This window comes from Cryptomeria japonica, chromosome 8 (genome assembly GCF_030272615.1).
Source record: "Cryptomeria japonica chromosome 8, Sugi_1.0, whole genome shotgun sequence".
NCBI lineage: Eukaryota > Viridiplantae > Streptophyta > Pinopsida > Cupressales > Cupressaceae > Cryptomeria > Cryptomeria japonica.
Genome location: NC_081412.1, coordinates 120,910,600 through 120,927,969, shown reverse-complemented (window position 1 = coordinate 120,927,969; position 17,370 = coordinate 120,910,600). Strand labels below are relative to the sequence as shown.

Sequence of the window (17,370 nt, the reverse complement as noted above, 5' to 3'; positions counted from 1 at the left end):
GTAAAAGCAAATATGCAAATATGAATATACCAATGATCAATTCTTCAAAACAAAGTGTCCACATGATGTCTTCGACATTACCAAGTGTCTTTCATATCATTATAGGTATTGGTGAACATTATATCCTGTCGGTGAACCATATACCAATAACTGTGCAATAGTTACTTGCTTGTCGGTGAATGTTTGTTGGATCTCCAAAGTGCTAGTGTTTCAGTAGGTGTTGACATCAATGACAAAACCATACCAAAATACCAACAATCTCCCCCTTTGGCATTGATGGCAACACAAGATGGAAAAACCATCAAAGTGCCAAAACAGAAATGCCAAATATAGAAAACCAACAATCTCCTTTAAACAACAATTTCTCCCCCTGGGAGCAACATGTGTTTATCCAAAGATTAATCTTTAATACCAATCTCTCCTCAAAAGATAATGTGTTTTTCCATAGATATCTCTCCCCCTTTGACATCAAATGCCAAAGTTACAAAAATCAAGTTCATACAAAATACCAACTTCTCCCCCTGAGAAGTAGCTTCCTCATCAAAGACCGGAGTAAAAGATTGTCTTTCTGTTCTGCCAGTTGATGACAATCATCAACTGTCTAAGTCTCTACCAGTGGTGGTATGACTCCAAGCTGATCTCTAAGATATTCAAAGGTCTCCTTAGGCAAAGGTTTTGTGAAAATTCTGCAACCTGTTCTTTAGTATTCACATAAACTAGTTTTATCTCTTTTTCTTCAACTTTTTCCCTTAGAAAATTCAGTTTGATAGAAACATGTTTTGTTTTAGAATGTAATACCAGATTCTTAGATATATCAATTGTTGCAGTGTTATCACAATATATAGTAATGGGTTCCTTTCATTTTACCTTTATGTCTTTCAACATTTGCTTAAGCCATAGTACCTGTGTATAGTTAGTTGTTGCTACAACATATTCTGATTCTGTTGTTAGTAAAGATGTAAAACTCTGTTTCTTACTCAACCAAGAAACTAATCTTTTTCCAAGAAAGAATGCTCCTCCAGTGGTGCTTTTTCTATCATCCACATCTCCTACCCAATTTGCATCTGTGTATGCACATAGGTCAAATTTTTCATCTCTAGGATACCATAATCCAAGATTTATTGTGCCTTGTAAGTACCGGAAAATCCTTTTTATTGCTGATTCATGATTTTCCTTAGGATTACTTTGAAATCTAGAAACAATACATACTGCATTCATAATATCAGGCCTGGTTTGTGTTAAGTACAGTAAACCTCCTATCATAGATTTGTATCTAGTTGGATTAACAGGTGTAGATTCATCCCTTTGAGATAATTTGTCATTTGTAGTCATAGGTGTGCTTACCGGTTTAGAGTTCTCCATCCCAAATTTCGTTAGTAATTCTTTCAAGTACTTGGATTGACTCAAAAATATACCTTTATCAGTCTATGAAATCTGCAATCCTAAAAAGAATTTTATTTCTCCAATCATAGACATTTCAAATTCTTGCTGCATTTTAATAGAAAATTCCTTAAATAATCCATCTTCTCCTCCAAAGATTATATCATCAACAAATACTTCAATAATCAAGATGTCATCATTAGTTATTTTGTAATATAAATTGCTATCTGCATTTCCTTTAGTAAAACCAATCTTTAAAAGATACTTATCCAACCTTGCATACCAAGCTCTTGGGGCTTGTTTTAATCCATACAGAGCTTTTCTTAACCTGCAAACCATATCGTTTTCATTTGTCAAAGAAAATCCATCAGGTTGTTCAATATATACTTCCTCTTCAATATCTTCATTCAAAAATGCACATTTAATATCCATTTGATAAACTTTGTAGTCCTCGTGAGCTGCAAAAGCCAAGAATAATCTGACTGCCTCAATTCTGGCTACCGGTGCAAAGGTTTCATTGTAATCAACTCCTTCTTTCTGAGAATATCCCTTACACACTAGTCTTGCTTTATTTTTGACAACCTTACCATCTTCATTAAGTTTGTTTCTAAATACCCATTTGGTTCCAATTACATTTTTATCTTTAGGTCGGGGAACTAATGTCCAAGTATTATTTTTCTCAATTTGTCCTAATTCTTCTTGCATAGCTTTAATCCAAAATTTATCTTCACATGCCTCATTGATAGATGATGGTTCAATTTGAGAAATAAGACATACCTCTTCATTTGCCAATCTTCCTCTTGTCATAACTCCTTTAAATTTGTTTCCAATTATTTGATCTTCAGAATGATTCAATCTTACATACCGAGGTGTCTTAGTTTGCTATTGTTCTTCAATTATTGTGGAATCCTCTAATGATACTGGGGTAACTAGATCTTCATTCTATACCGGTGGATTTGGTGTAGGTTCATTGTTCACAATTTTTGCTGCCGGTTCAGAGTCTATATACCTTGAAGTTCCTCTGAATTGTTCATCAATCTTTACATTTGTACTCTCAACAATTTTATGCAATCTCTTATTAAAACATCTATATGCCTTGCTCTTATATGAATAACCAAGAAACATTCCTTCATCATTTCTAGGATCAAATTTGCCAATATACTCATCTCTTCTAATATAACATTTACTTCCAAAAATTCTGAAATACTTAAGAGTAGGAGTATTACCAAACCATAGTTCATGAGGGGTCTTACCGGTTTCACCTTTGATGTGAACTTTGTTGAATGTATAGACAGAAATGCTAACTTCTTCTCTCCAATACACATGTGGTAGATTTGCTTCAGATAACATACTTCTTGCTGCATCCAAGATAGTTCTATTTTTCCTTTCAACAACTCCATTCTGCTGTGGTGTCTGAGGTGCTGATAACTGTCTTCTGATTCCATTCACTTCATAGAATGTATTAAAGTCCTTAGATGTGAATTCTCCTCCTTGATCTGATCTTAAACATTTGATTTTCTTACCGGTTTCATTCCCAACCATTGCTTTGAACAGTTTGAACTTTCCAAGTGCTTCTGATTTTTCTCTGAGAAAAGTAACCCAACACATTCTAGAATAATCATCAATAATTAGCATGAAATATCTATCACCTTGTAAGCTTTTTGTTCTAGCTGGACCACATAAATCAGTGTGAATCAAATCAAGAACATTATTGGATTTTTCTGGAATACTTTTGAAACTAGCTCTAGCTTGTTTTCCAAATTGACATTCCTTACAAATTGTATTATGAGGTTTCACAATTTTAGGTAGATCTCTAACTACCTTAGAAGTACTGATCTTTACCATGCAATCAAAGTTTACATGACATAGTCTCTTATGCCATAACCAACTTTCATCTATATGTGCAATTAAGCATGCCTTTTCATTGTTATTCAAATGAAAGATATTACCTCTAGTCTGATTACTGGTTGCAATTTCCAAACCAGTTCTATTCATGATTTTGCATTTTCCATTTTTAAATTGTAACTGAAATCCTTTCTCAACTAATTGACCAACACTTAAAAGATTATGCTTTAATCCTTCAACATAGTAGACATTATCAGTGTTATGCTTACCATCAAGAGATATTGAGCCCTTACCTTTGATTGAACAGGCTTTGTCATCTCCAAATCTTACTAAACCTCCATTGTATTCTTGAAAGTTCAAGAATTTACCTTTGTCTCCTGTCATGTGATGTGAGCATCCTAAGTCAATGATCCATTCATCCTTTACTTCAACTTTAGCTGCTAGGGCTTGTTCTACTGGTTGAGCAGTAGGTGCCGGTTGATCTTCTGTTATAGAAACAAAAACACATCCATTGTCTACTGGATCCTCATCAGAATCATCAGTCACACCTTCATCAACAATGTAACAGGATTTTTCTTTGTTCTTCTTAAATCTGTATCTCTGATATTCAGGATTAGGCTTGTATGTTCTTCTAGCATCTTCTCTTAGTCTAGCATGTCTATCAGGGCATCTCAAAGCCATATGACCAATCTTATTGCAGTTAAAACATTTAAAGGGTGCTTTACCTTCATACTTACTTCCAACTAGACCTTTTGGCATTTTTCTTGCAAATAGCGCTTCAAGTTCTTCAAGCTCTTCATTCTCCTTCCTCGTTTCTTCAAGTTCTCTTTCATAAAAGGCTTTCTAGTCTGATTTGTCAAATGATGGAGCAGATGATGTTGATGCTTTAAGGGCCAAATCAGTTTTTATAGTAGCAACATGACCAAATTCCTCAATTTCAAAGGCTGAAAGTTTTATAATCAATGTGTCCCTAGTTACTGATGTATTAGGCATTGTTCTCAATTCATTTATAGCAGTAACCTTCATTTTATATTTCGGTGGCAATCCTCTTAAGATTTTTGAAACAATTTCATCCTCACTCAAGGTTCCTCCACAACATTTAATACCCAAAACAATTTCATTTACTCTTTCCATAAAAGAAGAAATCCTTTCATCTTCTTCCATTTTAAGATGTTCATACCTGACTCGAAAGCTTTCAAGTTTTGCAATCTTGACTATGGAATCTCCTTCATTTAGTGTTTCCAAATGATCCCAAATAGCTTTAGCAATAGACCTATCTAATAGTCCCATGATTTGTTGATCTGATAATGCGCTCAAAAGTGCTTCTCTTGCTTTGAAATCATTTTCTTCATCTTTAGCTAAGGTAGTTGGAGCAGTCTGACCAGCTACAGCAGTAGTATAACTATCCTTTGTAACTTCCTAGATGTCTTTACCGATGTAATTCAGATGTATCTCCATCCTGATCTTCCATATCCCATAGTTGGTTCCATCAAGTTTAGGACTGTCCTTCCTAAAATAATTAGTAGACATTGGATCTCCTCAAGTTGTTAAACTTTTCAAAAGAGGACTATGCTCTGATACCAATTGTTAGGTCCCGGAGACAATTGAGAGGGGGGGGGTGAATCAGTTGTCTAATGAATTTAAACCAAAAACCAATTAACCAACTTAATGCTTAATACCAGTAAACCAGTTAAATGTGCCGGTAGATAGTGTTAACAGTAAATTGCTATACCAGTAGAGATTTTTGCATGAAACATAAACATAGAGTCAACCACAACACATAACACCAATATTTGTACATGGAAACACTGTAAGGGGAAAAACCATGGTGGGAAACCTTACCCACAATCAGATGATACTACTGCTGATAGTAAGTGTACATAAATGGGGTATACATGTGCAGAAAGGCCAATAGCCTAGAGCTCACTGCTCAATCACAAAATGGGAGTCACACTGACTACAGTTGGATGGTTAAATCCAATAAGAATGTACTGCACAAAATAGCATGTTCATATGCTAGATTCAGTACCGGTGTAATGCTGATATGCTTCTACAAAAACCTAGCTTCACCTTCAAATGATGTCTTTGTGTATTCCTCTACTTAATCTCGCATATACCTTCACACAATTCTTTTTCGCATTCCACATTCAATCTTACAATTAAGATCTTATATTTATACCATAACCTAAGACCAATTTTAGTAGATCGGCTCTACAAGATATTACAATAAAAACATTTTACATACAATATAATATTTGATACAATAACCGATTAAACATATCATCTTAATGCATTTACAACAATAATAAATCATCTTCATAGCATGCCATGCTGATCTGGAAAAGATAAACCTGTCGGTGTAACCCTAGATAACCCTGGACCTATTTGCCGATAAAAGCAAATATGCAAATATGAATATACCAATGATTAATTCTTCAAAACAAAGTGTCCACATGATGTCTTTGACATTACCAAGTGTCTTTCATATCATTCCAGGTACCGATGAACATTATATCCTATCGGTGAACCATATACCAGTAACTGTGCAATAGTTACTTGCTTGCTGGTGAATGTTTGCTGGATCTCCAAAGTGCTAGTGTTTTAGTAGGTGTTGACATCAATGACAAAACCATACCAAAATACCAACACTAATGACATCCAATCTCATTCTATCAATCACAATCTTCCAATACAACAAGTCACTATTCTTCCATGGTCTAGTGAGAGGGTATGCACATCCTATAATATCATCTGAGCCAATATCAACTGGTACTCCAGTTGGCCTAGTACATGTAATATTATATCCAAACTTGAAGAATGGTGCATATCATCAAGCTACATCGATCACCATAGACATAATCTCCTAAGTCATGGTAGAGTTGGGATAACATGCTCTATCCCTAGGAGAAAACTATCCTTCGCTCCTCCATCGCTCAGATAGCATAAGTGAGACCCCCATGCATGTGACTTCCTTTTCCATCTAGGCATATGGCTAGCCCCACTGTGGCTATTATGAGTCTCCTCATGAATGGAATAGCATCGGTAGGATGTAGTAACCACTAAATTATGATCTGTCCTCTGGTCTCATTGGGCATAACCCACCCGATGCAGTACCTCTACTCTCTCCTAATAGAAGATGTGGTACGATCTACCTGATACCTCATTTTACATCCTCTAATGGGAAGCCTCAGTACACGGTAAACATCCTCAAGTGTCACCGTCATCTCTCCCATTGGAAGGATAAATGTGGAAGTATCTATATCCCATATCTCCATGAGTGCCATGAGCATCGTTGGGTGGAACTTCATGGATGATATGTTATAGATATACCATAACCCTACTACCTTAAGTAACTCTCTATTGTCCTCAAAAAATCAAGGAATCTGACCCTATAGATTATGATATGTATGACTGGTAGTGTTCTCTCACATATAGGCTAATCTCTGCAAAAATCAACCAATCAGCAATCAGTATCATCTCAGCATCAGAAAGATTGATCCTATGCGAACCCTTGGTCACCTTAGTCAAAGACCAGGATGCCATGGAAGGAATAGGACACTTTGGAAGGACAAGGGAAACCTAGTGGGACGATGGCACCTTGGTGGGACTAGGGCGCCCATTTGGGACCATGGCACCCTAGTGGGACCATGGCGCCCTTCTAGGGGCACATGTGCAATTAGAATTTCCTTCATACCAAAAAGTCAAAGTTAACTCAACAGAAAATACAATGGAGGTTTAGTACACTCACCTCATCAAGTGATTGATCGGTAAGGACAGACTGTCATAGGATATCTATCTAGGATGGTTGCTCGGGTCATCTTTGAGGCATCGTGAGTGCTATGTGGGCTTCTATGTTGCAAATAAGACAAAAAGTGAGAAAATGACAAATGGAAGTGTCATTTTCCAGTATTCATATGGTATGCACTTCCCTCTTTCCTTGAAACCCTAATTTATGCTTTTTGGTTTAATCTCTCATATCTTGAGTTAGATAACCCTGATTTCTGCACCATTGGTAGCATTGGAATCATGATTCAGTTCTCTTTCTTATTAAATGTTCCATGATGTGCTTTGATCTTGTATCAATCTTCATTGTGACCATTTGTCATCACCTCTTTTCACAATTCATTGTGGTAAATATGATACCATGTTTCACCTCACTAAATTGGCAAGCCGAAACAGGGGAGGCATATAGCTACCAAAGAATTTTATCACTTCCCTAGTAAGCATTAGGTGATTTTGTGATTTTATCTAACATGTGGTTTTGTAGGTTGCGGTTCCTAATAATGTACTACAGATACCACTGGGGGCTTTGTCCAACACCTTATGGATATATCCTTTTTCATGAAATGTTTACTTTTTTGTACTTTAGCTTGCATGCACACATAGTGTCATATGACCCCTAAATTGGGGGCTAAATGTAGCATCATAAATTGTACACCCTTAATTGGGTGGTACAATTCCACGTTTAGGTTAGCACCCACCTTAGTGTGTTTGCATCTTGCATTTAAAATTCCCTTTAAGCATTTAATAAATTAATCTAATTAAATCTAAAGTCTTCTTTTATCCCTCTACACATCATATAATTGGGCCCTTTATCCTAAGTGTTCCCCTTTTTATTTTATTCTCCCAATTAATCATTTCATCAAATACCCTAATTATGTCCTATTTAGACCTTCAAGGTCTAATTTTGCATATGAAAACATCGCAAAATTCCACAAACTCCTGGAATCAACTTTAAAATCACAATATCTTTCTTCCTCAAAAATTTGGCGAAAAGTTGGTCAAACCATGTGTAACATGGTCCTGACTTTTTCTCCCAGAATTTTGGGAGCATGTTTTGGTGGTATTTTAACATTTAAATCTAAGAGATTATCGAAAATTATCATTTCTAAGTCGGCCTATGACTCAAAACAAAGTTAGGGTCTCCTACATAAACCCTTTCTTTCCTCATTTGAAGATCTAAGATCTAGTGATTGAAGGAGATTCTTATGTAGTGAAAGTACAAGTTTTATGGAGTCTACAACAACAGATCAAGCATCCATCAAGTCTAAATCAAAAAATTTCAACATCCCTTAAGATCTTTGAAGACATTTGAAGAATAATAGGAGATCACCGACTGATGATTGGTTTGTACCTCTCCCTTAGGGATTGGTATGGTTTCATGTTATTTTCATGTCTTTGTATGAGCTTCATAACATTCATTTTCAGATTTACATTCATGCTTTAGATCCATTATAGTATTTGTGATTTGAAGAATTTACATTTACATTTACATTTACACTGATTTAGGGTTTTCTCTTCAAAGTGTAGGGTAGAACTCTAGATCTACTTTCTTGTTCATCTAGGATCTTGCATGCACACACATTATCATTTATTTGTGGAGGTGGAAATCACAAAAACAAGGGGTTTGACTAAGGCAAAACCCTATATAGACAACTAGACACCCTTTTTCAAGTTGCAGGTATAGGTACAGGAATCTAGTGGATGCACGAATTTCGAGACAGATGGAAGACATAGAGATAGTCTCAAGACCTAAATTGGATATCAGATCTCAGAGATAGGGACGTGGCGCACTGGGATAGGACCAGGGCATGACACCCTCATCCTCATGGTTTTGCAATCTCAGGTGCCAAATCTACATACCAGACCCTCAAGACCTCAGATCCAGAAGATCAACTTTCTGTCAGCAGAGGGATAGGGGCACCCAACACCCTAGGATCTGCCAACTCTGCATTAGTTTCAACAGTAGGTGTGTAGTTTCCACCCTTGGCTTGATTTGTTTTGATTAGAGTTGGCTTTTATTTCATGCATGATAGACTTATCTCGACTATTTATGATGATTTGGATGATGATTGTTCATGTGTTTTAGTTACGCATTGTGATGATAGACATTATTGTGCATATGCTATTTTGGATGATTTGATCATGTGATTCGATGTATACTATATGCTTACTATGTGATAGATTATCAAAAGATTATATTGATCATGGATTTAATGTTGATTTTGATTACACTAACCTTATTTTATGATTACATTTGATGAGATGCTTATGAGATGTGTTTGACTATTGTTTGATTGTCTTTGTGATAGACATGATTCCACATCACTCATTGTGAGCGGGATGTGTCATCGTGACTCTCTATCACTTGCCTGTTATCACACACACACACACACACACACACACACATATATATATGTTGTATTATCATTTTGTGGTTACAAGACCTTGTAGGTACCAGACATCGACTCCACCTGGCTTCACAGGTCTGAGCATGTCTTTAATTCCAATGGCTTATGTGGTTGAGAGATGACATGAGTTCCCTTCACATACTCTAGGTCTAAGATGTGCACCGAGTGTCATAGCGTCTTGGCGTAATTCAGCACATCAGTTCGTGAGTTTGATTCTTTCAGTATTGTGAGTATGTTTAAAGATAGTTGAATTATTTGATTATGTGATTCTTGATGTGTGATTTTATAATTAATAATGCTTATATTAATGCATTTTATTTATTGGCCTTGAGCATTTAATTATTTGATATTTTATGGTTATTTATTTTGTATGATTTTAATATTTATTTGGTATTTTAATCTTTATTGAGGTTTGACCATTTATTTGATATTCAATTATTTAATTATTTATTTATTTATTATTTATTGTTTGATAATGCTTAGATATTTTAATGTTGATTAATATTTATTGGTGGCTTTTAATTTTTGAGCCTTGGTTATTTTATGTTTATTTATTTAGTCGGCTTTTTAGCCTTGGCATCTTGTATTTAATTATTTAATTGGTTTTTATCTTAAATGGCCCTTAGATATTTAATAGAGCATGGTCATTATTGTTTGTGCATTGGGAATTGATGCTTTATAATATTTTATTACATTTCTCTTGTTACTTGGTAAATAACATTTTATACAATTTTAGCTATTTCTCTAGTTACAAGAGTAATTGAGTTTATTATATTCCCCACCTACCATTAAATGCTATTGGCTTGACTATTTATGAGATTATATTTAATTTAATTTAATTTATTTATGGCTTATGTTTTATTTATATAGTTGACTTTATTTATTAGTGGGAGTGTATGAATACATTTGAATAAAATAATAATATCTTCCCACTAAGTTGTATCAGAAGATTTTGTGTTACTACTACCTACCCTCCATTCTCATTGGTTGAATTTGAAATGGAAAATATAAAAGTAGCCTAACATGGGGTTGGTAGAAAATATTAAATTTTGATTTATTTTCATTGGCTAGGGTTTTGCTTTGGATTTCTTTTTATTGGGTAGTTTAGGCTTGTTGTCGGGGGTTTTTTACCGTTCTTGGAGATTTTTTTTCTACAACATTTGGATTGTGGCTTATTTTTTTGTTGGATCTTGTGTTTGGATTTGGATTTGGAGCTCTTCGTCAAATTTATTCCATAACTTCTAATTCCAGGTTGGAGCCCTTGCCTTTTGTAGAGATTATTTTATTTATCTGTATTCTCCATGTCTGCAGAATTGTTGTTTGTGAGTTTTAAATGGGAAAAATGATTATAGTCAAACTACAGATTATGTATTTTAATTTATTCATTTTGATTATGTGTCACAACCTATATTTTATGTTTGTGTTGTATCTATTGTTCTTAGGTACAGATCTGCAACTTTATTTCTAACATTTCTCCAAACATATCAACTAGGTTTTTACTAAATTTATTGAGTTTTGTTTGCTTGAAGTTATCTAAATGTTGTATAATAATCGTGAAATTTTAGATCTGGGTTTTTAAGTTATGAATAAAACACTAAGACTGTGTATTTGGATTTTTCTAGTATTTTACTTATTTTAATCTGTTTCTCTCAGTCATTTGTTTGTACCAAAGGTTTTTCAGATGTTTTTGATGATTTTCCAGATTGTACAATTGATGGATTTGATGAATTTTTTATGGTTTTGCTTTTATATGATCTTTATGATGGAGTTATGCCTCTACCATGTTGAGAAGCCATGGTAGAGAGAGTTATTTATTGTGCTTAGTCCAACAAGTAGATGTGCCTTGCTGTAGAAATTTATTATCTTATTGATGAATTTTATGCTACGAGGCTCTTGTTTTTTAATTGGTTTTATGACCTTTGGATAACCATGTATATGAATGGGTGTATGATGATTATGATTTCAGATTTAATTGATTTTTTATTTTTTTAATAAGTAAATAGTTGCATGGGGGCAACACCCTTGTATTAAACAAAAAGGAGGATACAAGGCCTGATTCAAAAAGAGCGGTAGGGGAAAAGAATCAAGAAGAAAACCCCCTACCATAGCTCAAGTCTAAGATAAGAGAGACCAGCCCTGAGGGCTGGAAGAGTGCAAATATAAACCTCTTATAGAAATAGAGGTTTTAAGACAAAAAAACACAAGCTCAAAAAGCAGAGAGACCGGAGTGCCTAGTGACAACCAGAGTCAAAGAGAGTCAAAGAAGTATCATTCACTAGCACATTAGCCGCATCCAAAACAATGGGACATTCCATGCCACAATTTGAATGAGCAACTGATTCTTCCTTCTCCTTTGGGAGTCAGTAGTCGTTTGGGATCCACTCTTCACCCAACCCAAAACCCTAGTCATTTCCATCTACTAGATCTCCATTCTCCAAAATCCCAAAGTCATCAATACTCGCAATATCTTCATCACAAAGAAATTTTGCCCGCCATTCTGAAGTGAAACCGCTTTATATGTCAGCCACTTTAAACAAGAAATCAATGTTCCTGGAGGTGCCAAGCCAAGTTGCTTGGAGAGACTCAAAATCCAGAGAATTGAAAATCACAAGCTTCTTAACCTCTGCTCTATTGCCTAGCAACATGTAGTAGTTTTGGGGTAGCAGAATTCTAAGATTGGCATCAATATTGTCCAATACAACATCTATTACCCCCAACAGGTGATGCTTAGACATCATTTGCATTAACAGTTTTGCTTTCTGCTTACTAGTACCCATGTAAATTATCATTGCAAGAAAAAAGGCTGGGATATCGGCGTTGGCTTTGTACTTGTGATACGCCATGAGGAATTCATTTCCTAGAATCCTCTTAACACTATGAAGAATGAGAGGATTCTGAGAGAAGATGAACTCTTGCAAACATATGTCCGTGATTTTTCCCAAGAAAGCCATCTGGTGACAAGTAGCTTCAAGGAGGATTGGGGTCTCCATAGCGAATCGTCAAAAAGAAAACAAATTGTTTGATGGAAAGAAGGGTATACCATTATTAAATAGCACAACATCAAACCGGTCATACCCAATAAATATCCACATGTGTGACCTACCAGTATCCACAAACCATCTACGCCAAAGCTCCTCAACTTGGTGTCGACCGACTTTAAGCATCAAGTGATTGAAAACAAATCATGAGAGAATCTAGTCATGACTAGATATTAAAGTACACTTATATTTAATTGCCCCGAGGCCAAAACCAGCACTAACCACTGATGTCGGCAAAGCATCACATCACGTTGGTGAGAAGAGACCATAACAAGTAAATGGGGAAAATGGTCGATCTCTCCACCAGAAACCATGACCGGGGGTAAAGCGGCTACCGGGGAGCAAAGCAGCAATTTGCTCCACAACTGGAAGTTGCAGAATGAACCAGAGAGCGCACAACCATCAATAGACCCAACCACAGAGTGTCCCCCTAAACAAAGAGCAAGGATAGCATGTCAACCGATGGAACCAATGCCACATCACCAACCGGCCCCCAAAAAACATCATCGGTGAATAATCAGGTGGGGTCACCTATGGCTATAGCCAATTTAGAAAGTCTATCAGCTTCACCATTGCCTTCCCTGTAGATGTGGCTAACTCAAAATTCCTCAAAGGTAGCTAGCAGCACCAAGATCGGTTGAAGCCACTGGTTAAGATGCCAACTAGAGATGTTATTACAACGAATCACATTTATAACATTTAATGAGTCTCCCTCCAAACAATTATCTGCACGCCTAGCTCCTTCCCTAACTAAAGACCTCTAAAAGCCACTCTGAATTCTGCTTCATTATTAGTGGCCACACCAATCTTTTCAAAGATTTCTTTTAAATAGAGACCATCAGAGTCCCTCAAAATACAGCCAACTCCACTTTGACCTGGATTTCCTGCAGATGCACCATCAAAGTTTACCTTGCACCACCCAATCTCTGGCACATCCCATTTCACCCCCATTCTTGGATTGATCTGGTCCATCGGGGTACCCAGTCCAAAGATCAGAGGGATGAGGAGGTTTGGAAGAACTAGCTTAATCTTACAATCCCAGTCCATGAACAAATTTTTCTTTAATGATTTGGATTGGGCAGCCTCATTCAAGAGTTCACTCAGGTGGTTCTCTACTTACCCACAAAGAGACAATAGGCTCATTTCTTTATCCTGGAAGATTATGCGGTTCCTTTCTTTCTATATTTCTCAAATCAAAAGAGATGGGAGGATGAAAAGAAAATCAGCAAAAATAACTTTACCTGCCAGTTTAGGCCATTGCAAAAACTAGTTGTCTAGCCCTGGTGGGAAGGGGCCAAAGATTCACAGTTTACCCATGAAATTCCACCAATAGTGACTAGAGAATTTGTAGTGGAGAAGAAGATGATCCACATTCTCTTCCTTATCCAAACATAAATGACATCTACTAGGTCCATTGATACCCATTGAGTAGAGTCTTTCTTGATTCAATATTTTTCTCTGACAAGCCAACCAGGCAAAGGAGCCCACTTTGGGAATGAGATGTTGATGCCACAAAATATTAAAAGGCAAGTCTTTCTTGTCAATAGCTGCTTCTTTCAGTTTATAACCAAAACATACTTTGTATTTGCCATCGGAGGAGCTGCACCACCTAATAATGCCCTTATCAGGGGAAGGGAAAATAAACCTTTTGTTGAGAATGTCAATAAATAGGTCCTTTTGATGCTAATCCAAGTCCAACTGATCCAAAGAGTTCCATTTCCATTTGGCAATACCATTTTCTTGGATCGGATAACCATAATCACAGATATTGTGCCCCCAAAGGCGACAGGTTTCTACCATAATAGGTTGCAGAGAGGGGTTGAGGCATAGGGTAGCTTCACCAGACCAAGAATCAAACCAAAAGGAGGCATCCCCGCCATTCCTAACATCCCAGGTAACCTGATCACTAATGATTTCCTTGTTGTCCATAATGAAATTCCAGATAGTCGAGCCTCTGGGAGGATTGTTGATAGTCAGAATCCTTTTAGGCTCCAAGGAATCCATATATTTATGTTTCAAGAGCCTTACCCATTTTTGCTTCTCGACGCTACAAATCTCCCAAACCAGCTTAGCACCCATTGCTAAATTCATAATCGAGATTTGACGAATGCCAGCACCTCCTGCCTTATTTGGTTGGCGGATATTTTTCCAAGCTATCAAAGGGAATTTACCTTTGTCATATGAACCATTCCAAAGGAATTTTCTCATTAGAGAAATCAATTCATCTTCAATTGCCACCGGCAATCTCAGGCAAGCCATGGAAAAAATGGGTAGCGCTGAAAGAACCAATTTATCATAGTAAGCTTCCCAGTAGAGGATAACCACTTGCCTTTCCAAGATGCAAGCTTTGATTTTCACTTATCAATAAGATGCTTCCAATAGTGAGATCTATTGCTACCAATGAAGAGGGGAGTACCAAGAAACTTCCCAGGGAAGTTAGCGACTCTAAGATTAAGAATCCTTAATAAAACAACTTGTAGGTTAAGCGGGGTGTTGACAAAAAACACTTTAGATTTATGCCAATTGATTTTCTGCCTAGAAGCCAAACAGTAATCATCAAGGCATGATTAATAGTTCTAGATTCCCTCCTACAAGCTGAACCAAACATAATGGTGTCATTAGCAAATTGGAGATGAGTCATTTTTCAACCCCTGTTGCCACATTAACTCCAACCCAATGGTCATCTTGTTGAAGAGCTCTAATAGATCGACCTAGAGCTTCAGCCATTATGATAAATAAAAATGGTGATAATGGATCACCTTGTCTGATTCCTCTTGTCGAAGAGAAAAAACCATGGGATGAGCCATTAACCAGAATAGAGAATTTGGGGGAAGAAAGACAACTCATGACCCAAGTGAGCCATTCCTTGCAGAAGCCAAATTTATTAAGAACATCAAATAAGAAAACATTGTCCACCATGTCATAAGCTTTCAGGATGTCCAGTTTTAAAACCATACATGAGCCCTTGGTCTTCCTAGCTGTGTGAAGCATTTCATGAGCAATGATAATGCCTTCCACAATGGATCTTCCAAGGGAAAAACCACTTTGTTCATCTGATATAATGTGATTAAGGAGGGGCTTCAATCTGTTGGCTATGATCTTTGTTACAATCTTATATACAGTGTTGCATAGAGCAATGGGCCTAAAGTCACTCATCTGTTGTGGATTTTTCTTCTTCAGAATTAGAGTCAATAAGGTGTGATTGAAAGCCCCTAACATAGTCATCTTCTTTCTTGATTCTTCTACTGCAAGATGTAGATCTTGAGCAATGATATCCTAGAAATGATGAAAGAAAGTAGTAGGGAAGCCATTCGGGCTAGGAGTCTTATCCGGTTTCATCTAGAAAGTGGTAATCCTTACCTCATCAATTGAAATAGGAGTACAGAGAGCTGTATTTTGATCACCGGATATAACAAATGGGATTGAGTTCAGAATTCTGGTTCTTGCTTCATGATCTATCTGATGGACCTCGTTCAACAAAGAGTCAAAGAATCTTTCAGCTTCCTACATAATGTCCTCATAATTCTTGATAGTAACTCTGTCCGGTCTCATAATCTCCGATATTTTGTTTCTATTTCGATAGGCAATGGCCGACCGATGGAAGAATTTGGTGTTTTTGTCACCTTCCTTAAGCCATAACTCCCTTGATTTTTGATGCAAGTGAATTTCCTCACACCAAAGGATTTCATTTAGGTCAGATTTGAGAGAATTTTCTTTGATAAAGAGATCCTCAATCATTCCAAAAGTGGTAATAGAGTTAGTTAAGTCTGCCAGTTCAGCCTTAATTCTTAATTTCTCCAAATGAATATTCTTGAAATGGCTCTTATTCCATTCTTTGATCTTTACCTTAATATACTTGAGCTTTTTATTGAGAATGAGAAGTCTCGAATAATTCCCAAAAACTGGTTCATTCCACCAAGAGGCTATAAGGTCATATAGTTCAGGCACTCTGAGCCACATGTTCTCAAACTGGAATAGGGTGCCCCCCTTTGCTTGACCCAAGGTGACCTCCAAACAAATTGGGTAGTGATATGATCCGATAAGAGGAGAATCGATGATTCTAAGGCTAAAATTTGTCCTAACCACTCACCAGAGACAAGAAACTAGTCAAGTCGTTCAACAATATTAGTAAAACCTGCTCTCCGATTTGTCCATGTGAAAGTACCATTTTTCAGAACAATGTCTAAAAGGTAATTCTGCTCAACAAAATCCAAAAAATCCTTATGGGACATACCAGTTCTCTGGATACCCCCACTTTTCTCAGTGCTAGAGAGGATCACATTGAAGTCCCGGGCTACCACACAACTATTTTCGGTAATACTATTTAGTTTACTGGATAAGAGAGCCCAGAGAGCCCGTTTATCACTGGTAGTAGATGGTCCATACACATTGAAAAGATTGAAATTCTCATTTTGTCCAAGAATGGTAACCAAGCAGTGTTTCCAATACTTATCTTCTCCTACAAGTGAGATCTTAACATTCATGGGGTTCCAAATGATACCCAAGCCACCAAAGGCTCCATTCGATTGCCTAAAAATCCCATTCCACTGTTTCCAAACTCTCATTTTAGTAGTAGTCTCAGCCATGCTCCATTTAGTTTCCTGAAGTAGCCAAATATCTCCTTTAGTGTCATCAATATGGTGCTTAATCAAGCGCCATTTGTTAGGGGAATTGATGCCCCTGACATTCCAAGATAGGAGTTTCATTGCTCCTAGGGAGGGGTATTTCCCTTCCATAAATTAAGTTTGGTTGGACCACAGGCAACACTAGACACTACAAACATAACTTTTTTGGACTTGCGCCCCTACACACCTTTTGGCTTAAAATTAGGTTTTTCAATAGTTGAATCCGATTTACCAAAACCTTTTGGAGAACCCTCTAGTATAAGATCTGAGTCCGATTCAAAGTCTTCCTCT

At 36.6% G+C, this 17,370-nt stretch overlaps 1 protein-coding gene across 1 annotated transcript; it reads right to left on the bottom strand.

The window, feature by feature from the left end:
- Positions 1-16,557: 16,557 nt before the first annotated feature.
- Positions 16,558-17,160, bottom strand: LOC131041593 (uncharacterized). The gene has a single exon (XM_057974728.2). It carries the CDS (start codon positions 17,158-17,160, stop codon positions 16,558-16,560), a length of 603 nt encoding a protein of 200 aa, XP_057830711.1.
- Between the last annotated feature and the right edge of the window lie 210 nt (positions 17,161-17,370).

What these genes read in the sequence shown, in the direction of transcription:
- LOC131041593 (XM_057974728.2), bottom strand. Translation starts at nt 17,160, where the DNA reads ATGAAACTCCTATCTTGGAATGTCAGGGGCATCAATTCCCCTAACAAA.